General features: G+C 38.8%; 1 protein-coding gene across 1 annotated transcript in view; it reads right to left on the bottom strand.

Annotated features, from left to right (window-relative positions):
* Nucleotides 1–1,567: 1,567 nt before the first annotated feature.
* The window catches only part of MINDY4B (MINDY family member 4B), a 37,533-nt gene continuing 30,886 nt past the window's right edge, over nucleotides 1,568–8,214 (bottom strand). Inside the window, exons 11-12 of the mRNA XM_042956654.1 lie at nucleotides 5,456–5,636; nucleotides 1,568–2,315 (exon numbers count right to left, since the gene is read on the bottom strand). Coding sequence (XP_042812588.1) covers nucleotides 2,173–2,315; nucleotides 5,456–5,636 — 324 coding nt within the window. The 3' untranslated portion in view covers nucleotides 1,568–2,172. The remainder of the gene's footprint in view (nucleotides 2,316–5,455; nucleotides 5,637–8,214) is intronic.

The raw sequence follows: 8,214 nt of genomic DNA, 5'->3' as shown, positions 1-8,214 counted from the left end.
GGGTTCGAGCCCCGCGTCGGGCTCTGTGCTGACAGCTCAGAGCCTGGAGCCTGCTTCATATTCTATGTCTCCCTCTCTCTGTGACCCTCCCCCGTTCATGCTCTGTCTCTCTCTGTCTCAAAAATAAATAAACGTTAAAAAAAAAAATTAAAAAAAAAAAAAGGTGAACCGATTATCCCAGAACATTTCTAGCTACTTCTAAATAACATTTTTTCCACCTTAAAAAAAAAAAAATTAGTGGGTGCCCTGTTTATAGGACAAAATAAAAACTCATTTTCCAACATTGACATGCAAAGTGATTAATACCTTTACATATCAAAATTATTATACCTTTATATACAAAACACAGGTTCTTAATCTTTCCTTTCTTATCTTATGTATTTATAGATTTGTTCCAGGAATAATTTAAGACAGATGACAACACATAAAATACAGCAAAATAACACAAATTTATAAATAAATTAAAAATGCAAAGGAAAAAGAGGATAGGGACCAAAAATAGACTCAGAAATGAGGCCAATTAAAAAATGCCTTGTGTAAGGACTGATACACTTCCAGGCAGTGCTGCTGTTGTCTATACAACAGTCCTCCTGCCCTTCTTCCTTCTACAGAGCCCTGACTCTGTTGTGGTAACAAGGGTCCTGTTCTCAGTCCTAGAAGATGAATTATGATTGACCTAAGAGAGTCATGGATCCCTTACTGGACCGTTAGAAAAGAATGTCCTTATTGTCTGAGATGCCTTTAGTGAAATCTCTTACTTGTGGCTAGGAGCTTTCTCACTGAGGCACTTGCTATTGTGTTTCATTTGTCTCTAAGCTTTCTAGCAGTCCACTCGAAGAGGGACATTTGGTTAGAAATAACTCAGTATCCATAAAACAAACAAAAAGAAACCCAGGCCTGTACCTAAGGAAAGGTGCGATATTGCTAAGACTAAGACAAAATAAAATAAGGGTCTAATAGGATCCACATATTCACCCAGTGTGTTTAAAATCCCACATGAAAACAACAATGTAATAAAGATACTGTAATCAGCAATCCAAGCCAAATTGGCTTTCTCTTTTGACATAATTTATTATTCACCTTGAAGTTTCATTTTCTCCATGCTCCTTGAGTTAAAATATTATTCTTTGAGCCAAATGAAAGTGCATTTCACAAATTAATTTGGACAATGGGTGCAGAAAAGTTGTTCTTAGCAATCTAACCTTTGGCTTGTGAATACAGAGCCCTAAGTCTATGAGTTGGCAGGCAAGTGGGGTGGGTAGGAAAAAGGTCTAGATGGTTCCCATGTATTTTTTTTTTTCTTTAGAAAGAATACGTTGTATCTTACTCTGTGTAATTCTTCAGAAAAAGTGCAGGCATTCAACAGGACAGGGAAAGATCATATCCTAAAAAGGATTGTTTTCCCCTTTTAACAATGACATAAGAAAAGATTCTATTTTTATATATAATTACATTTTATCTAGGACTAAGTCTTCTTTCTAAGTTTATCTATTTGTCTGTCTATATATTTATGTTTAGCTTTTAAAGAAAAGAAGCATAGCGCTGGTAGAAATAATGTCTTCTTCTGTGTGTTCGGCTTGCCTGCTTGAACCCGTAAGTCAACTGTTATAGCTGCCAGACTACCAGGAATAGTCCCTGCTTCAAGCCCAAAAAATCCCATTTACTATTTTAATGACCAGAACTTGCTAATGTGGGCATGTGAAATGTAACCTTGGGAAGGAATGCTCTCCATACCAGGAAGTCTTTGAGAAGGCTTGAGTTCTTGCCATAACTAAAAACCTGATGATGCATTACTGATGACTTCATCCCCAAATGAAAGCTAGCTGCCTGCTTCCATAATCCTCGGGGAGAATCGCACCAACAAAAGGCTAATTTGAAAATAACATAGAGGAAAGACACTTCATTTGCTCTATTGAATAAAATGAAGGAGCCCGTCTATGCAAGTATAGAGAAGACACCTTGCAGATCTTGTTCTATAGCACTGAAAGCAACTGCAGAGGGCTTAACAGAGGCACAAAGAAAGAAAAAAAGAGAGAAAAAGTTGCCGATGGGGTTTTTCAGTGGGGTTCCCATGAATGAGGACCGTAGAAGTGAAACGGTCTTCCCCCATATTAGGCTTTTATGACAGCAGTTCTGACACCTCAGACATCATTGTGCATACTGGCTTTCTTTTTAGAAAAAGGGAATGGTTCCATTCCAGTTGATGGTGGCTTCTCTCCACTTGGTTCTGATTAGCATCTCCACTGGAGAAAACCGTCTTCCTGCTACACGTCCATCTCCAGGGTGGTTTCTTTCCCAGTGATGGGAGTGAGTATCTGGGTGAGGAACAGCCAGCATTTAGGCCCTAGCCTCTATACAGCATTCCAGAGGAAGCCAGGAAGGGAGGGAAACAGGATGGGTGGACAGGAGTTGGGCTCAGCAAGCTGTGTTCCTAGACCCGGTTAAACCCAGGGGATTCCAGTAGATGGTCAGTAAAAATGCCCCATACAAAACATGTGTGGTAACATGGGTGGTTGTGTATTTTGGAGCATGAATATTGGCAACTCATGAAATGTACATTCCAGCACCATGATGCGACACATAGAGCCAGGTGTAGATCACAGCATGTTGTCCGGAAAACCAGGAAGAGGAGAGCTCCTCACTTCCCAGTGCTTCTAAGAATACGTTTACATTTTTGGGTGAAGGGTGAGGTAGTCGAGTGGGGTAGTCAAGAACTGGGCTCAAGGGCAAGCTTTGTCGCATATGACATTTGAGAAGGTACTTAACATCTCTCAGCTTCATTTATTCACTGAGTATTTCTTGGCTACCTCAGTTTCTTCTCTGTGAAAATAGATATTCTAGTATCTACCTCATATGACATTTGGGAGAACATAATGGGATTACCTGTAAAGCTTCTAATACAGTGCCCAGAAGAGAATGCTTGCAATGCATGTGAGTTGATACAAAAATGATGCTTTCCTCAAGGAAGAGAGTAAAGTAGACCCAATCATATACAGCAAAACCTTGGATTGGGAGTAACTTGTTCTGCTTGTGTTGCACAAGATGAGCAAACATTTCTAATAAGTTTTAACTTGATAAATGAGTAATGTCTTGCAAGATGAGTAGTATGTGATGGCGAATGTCATATGGTCACCACTGAGCCAATGGTTTCTGAAATTCTGTTTAATATACAAGTGCTTTGGATTATAAGCATGTTTCTAGAATGAATTATGCTCACAAACCAAGGTTTTACTGTATATATTTTTAAATATATATATTTTTAAATGTAAATATATATTAAAAATGTTTTTAAATGTAAATATTATTTAAAAACATATTTTTAAATGTAAAAATATATTTAAAAACATATATTTTTAAATGTAAAAATATATTTAAAAACATATTTTTAAATGTAAATATATATTTAAAAACATATATTTTTAAATGTAAATATATATTTAAAAAATATATTTTTAAATGTAAGTATATATTTAAAAAATATATTTTTAAATGTAAGTATATATTTAAAAATATATTTTTAAATGTAAATATATATTTAAAAAATATGTTTTTAAATGTAAGTATATATTTAAAAATATGTTTTTAAAGGTAAATATATATTTAAAAAGATGCTTTGAATGTAAATATATATTTAAAAACATGTTTTTGAATGTAAATATATATTTAAAAACATATTTTTAAATGTAAATATATATATTTAAAAATATTTTTCTAAATGTAAATATATATTTAAAAAAATATTTTTTGCGGGGGTGTACCTGGGTGGCTCAGTCATTTAAACGTCTGACTCTTGATTTTGGCTCAGGTCATGATCTCATAGTTCATGAGTTTAAGTCCATGTCAGGCTTTGCACTAACAGTGGAGCCTGCTTGGGATTCTCTCTCTCCCTCTCTGCCTGCCCCTCCCCTCTCTCTGTCTCTCAAAAATAAATAAACATATATATTTTTTTTTTTTAATTTTTTTTTCAACATTTTTTATTTATTTTTGGGACAGAGAGAGACAGAGCATGAACGGGGGAGCGGCAGAGAGAGAGGGAGACACAGAATTGGAAACAGGCTCCAGGCTCCGAGCCATCAGCCCAGAGCCTGACGCGGGGCTCGAACTCACGGACCGCGAGATCGTGACCTGGCTGAAGTCGGACACTTAACCGACTGCGCCACCCAGGCGCCCCTATATTTTTTTTAATAAACTTTTTTTTTTTTTAAGTAGGCTCCATACCAGTGTGGAGCCCAATGTGGGGCTTGAATTTACATCCCTGAGATCAAGACCTGAGCTGAGATCATCTCAATTGTCAATATCTCCCCAAATTAAGTGGGCTAGTATATATTTCTCATAATTAAAGAATTAGGAGCTGCACAGATAAAACAGTCACTAAGATATTTTCCAGATTTCATTTTACTGAAAAGCTGCTTAACGCCAAATCTGGGATGCTAAATGCCGAGTCCAACATCAAACCAACAAGCCTCCACCAGTAAAACCAAGGTGCCCAGTACAGACTCCAAGTCTCATCATGTTTATTCCCTTGTCCAAAGGGCCAATGCTTAAAGACATCTTAGGTTTAGTCTTTTTCCTTAGGAGTTAAAAAAATTTTTTAATGCTTATTTTTGAGAGAGAGAGAAAGAGTGCGAGTGGGGGAGGTGCAGAGAGAGAGAGAGAGAGAGAGAGAAACAGAATCCAAAACAGGCTCCAGGCTCTGAGCTGTCAGCACAGAGCCCAACTCGGGGCTCAAACTCACGAACCGTGAGATCATGACCTGAGCCGAAGTCGGATGCTTAACCGACTGAGCCACCCAGGCGCCCCCTCTTTTTGAGTTTAAAAGAATATGGTTGTAAATGAAATGAAATAACCTGTGTGGTTGTCTGCTTCTTCCATTCGGCGTGGAACCTCGAGTTTTGCCGGGACTGCTCCTTAGTGACTGTTGCTCTCCTAGTGTCTGTCCACACTGCCTGGCACTTAATAGAGCCTCAGAAATGCTTTCTGAACTAACCGCAACAGAAATGCACTCTCAGTTTGCTTACTTCTGTCACTGGATGATCATCCGATCAGTTGTAGGATAGAATCGACCAAATGGAACACACCTTCTGCCCCAATCCCTCTGGTTTTCCATTTCTTTCCTCAGGCATTAAATGCCTTATGCTCACAGATAAAAGTTCCTAGAGAGGGCCTTTTGGAAATTCGGTTCTTCCCCTTTTGTTTTTTCTCTTACCTAAAACTCATTTGTTCCTCTGTGCTATGTGTAAACCCCCCTGCTCCTATTTAAAGCAGCTTCAGAATTCCCAGGTTGCAAAGCTTGGGTTTAGGACTGTGGGACTCATGCATAGGTTTCATGTCAGAAATCAAGCCTAAACCTTTTCCTGCAAAGCCAGTGTGAATATCTGCACAGCTGGGAAACACCGGCTGCTGCATCTTTTTGAGCGCATTAAAGCACTCGGCACTTGGAGTCTGAAATGCTCACCTACTGTAAGCTGCACAGGCTTCTTCTGTGGGGGCTGGCCTCCGTAAAAGTACAGATCAAAGCGACGCTCCACTTTCCAGTCTGATAAGAGCTGCCTGTTTGTGCTAAAAAGGACACTGGGATTTCCATTAATGTTGCATAGCCAAATAGGTAATTTGGGAGTCTTCAGCCTGCTGCCCACCTGGAAGGGAAGAGGGGAATGCAGATGAGGACAGAGATTTAGTCACATCGCGGCAGATACTGATGCATCATCATGATCAAAACACAGCTCCGAGGCGTCTTGTTGAGCTGTCCGCGCAGGGCACTCTGCGTGCAATAAGGTTTGAAGTGAAGGCTTCCTTACGAACGAATGTGCCTGTATGAATGGTGTGGTAGGGTGGTCACGCTGTTATTGGGTGGCCTCATGGAGAACATAGAACCGCCTCAGTTTGGTTTTGAAGTTAAGTAGAGAATAAATAAACTGAATTATAAGTGTACGGGTGGAATAAGAGGACTTCAATCTGTCTTTGTCATTGACTGGTGTATTTACTCCTATCCCCCAGATAGGACAGTATTTCATTTAGCAGGTGTTCAGACTTTTGGAAACCATTTAGAATATAGGAAAAAGAAAATATTTAGAATACAAAAATATAGACTATTTTGAATATAGGAAATAGCTCCAGGGAAATGAAGGGAATACACACACACACACACACACACACGTGCATATATACACATATCTACATGTTAACATGGAGATCAAATGTGAAGATATACTTAGAGCTGAATATACTAGTTTAGCGTCACAATAATATTAAATTTACTCTTTTAACTAGTTTATCTAGTTTTTCCAGGCAACTGTCAATTTAGCAACTCGTGAATTAGATGGACAAAAGTACTACTCTGACAGGCATAGCCCCTGAGTGATATTATAGTGCATTTCTATTTATGGTATCTGCCAGTTTGTTTAAAGAGGCAGGAAAGCACACATTTTTTAAAGATTGCCATTAAAATTCATTAACGTTAAAAACTATTTTTTTTCTACTTAGAGAAATAAGCCTGAGCTACATAGAAAAAAACCATCATTTTCATGTGATGCCAGGGAAAGCTATGGACCTTCAGCCTTGGTGTGACTTCCCATAATGGAAGGATCTGATTCTGTTTCTTTTCTTCTCAGTCCTTAGAGTTGTACTGTGTGTTCAGGAACAGATTCTGTTTTATGGAAAATCCAGCTTTGAAAAATTATCACGTTTCATAAACCCAAGTATTAAAGGCTAATAACTTGACGTTTTGATTTCTCAATAGTTCTATTCAAATCTCTTCGTTTTGCTTTAGTTTAAATTCTTCAGTTGTGGGTGAGTGGGTGAATCAGAGATGCTTTTGTCTTTAAGGTTTTCACTTTTAGCTACCATAGAAAAATTATATTACTGTGTTTGAAAGACAAGAGTTCAGTTTTAGTTAATAATTTAAAAAAGGGTTGCAAGCCTAGCATCCCAATTTGGACATGATCATTGTAGGTGCAGGATTTGCTTATCTAGTCTCATTAGAATTAGCCCCTCTGGGCTGAGTGTAATATGAGCATCTCACATATCTAACGGGCAAGTCGCCCACTGGCTACATTGGAAATAAAACACAGAGGATATGCCCTTGAAGCAGCCGAATGCATTTACGTTCCAAGATTCCACCCACAAGTTGCAAATAACATTGCAACCATTCATTAGTTATAAAATAAGCACTTTCTTTCTTAGACCTTTTTGCCATGGTACCTTAGGTACTCAGTTTATATGGAATCAAAATATGATCTACAGGACATGGAAGTATGAAGGTTGGAAAACTTGGATAAACTAATTGGGAAATTGAGGGCTATTTGGAATAAAATGTCACTTATTTTGAAAGTCAAAAGAATGGTATTTTGGGTGATCTTACCCCAATGAAAGTTCCTGTAAATTGTGTCTAGGTGGAGGCAATAGAATATAGACATGTATGACATTGGAGTTTTTGTAACGTAGGCAAAAATCAACTGGCACTCAGGAGACACTCAGCAATGTGCTGACAGCACACTATTGTTACTTTATGCAACAATGCAACAGTTTTCTGAACTCACAGCTCCTCAAGATTTTATTAGAGGAGGAGGAAAATGAAGTAGTTATAAATACAACAGTCTCCAGCTCCCAAAGTAACCATACAGAGACTCCACACTGAGCAAGCAGAGCCTTCCTTACTTGCCTTGAGAGATGCCGGTGAAAAGGAAAATGTCATGCACGACTGTCAAGGCAGTGTAGGTATTAACTCTAAGAGGCAAGCCTTAAGATTACGGCTGAGAACACACCTGGTTTAAAGTGAATTCTGTAGGGGCGTGTTAGGTGGCTCAGTCAGAAGGGTCCAACTCTTGATCTCAGCTCAGGTCACGATCTCACAGTTTGTGAGTTTGAGCCCCGCACTGGGCTCTGGGCTGACAGTGCAGAGCCTTCTTGGGATTCTCTCCCTCCCTCTCTCTCTGCCACCCCCCTCAAAATGAATAAATAAACTAAAAAAAAAAAAAAAATGTGATTCCTGCAAAAACAAAGCCAAGCACCTCCTGTTTGAATCCAGCCAAGTATATATCCCCTTCTTTTCTTTTTTTAAAGTTTATTTATTTTTGAGAGAAAGAGAGACAGAACATGAGCTGAAGAGGGGAAGAGAGAGAGAGGGAGACACAGAATCCGCAGCAGGCTCCAGGCTCCGAGCTCTCAGCACAGAGCCCCACGCGAGGCTTGAACCCACCAACCGTGAGATCATTA

Source organism: Panthera tigris, chromosome C2, assembly GCF_018350195.1.
Source record: "Panthera tigris isolate Pti1 chromosome C2, P.tigris_Pti1_mat1.1, whole genome shotgun sequence".
In the NCBI taxonomy this organism is placed as follows: Eukaryota; Metazoa; Chordata; class Mammalia; order Carnivora; family Felidae; genus Panthera; species Panthera tigris.
This window is presented reverse-complemented; position numbering and strand designations above follow the sequence as displayed.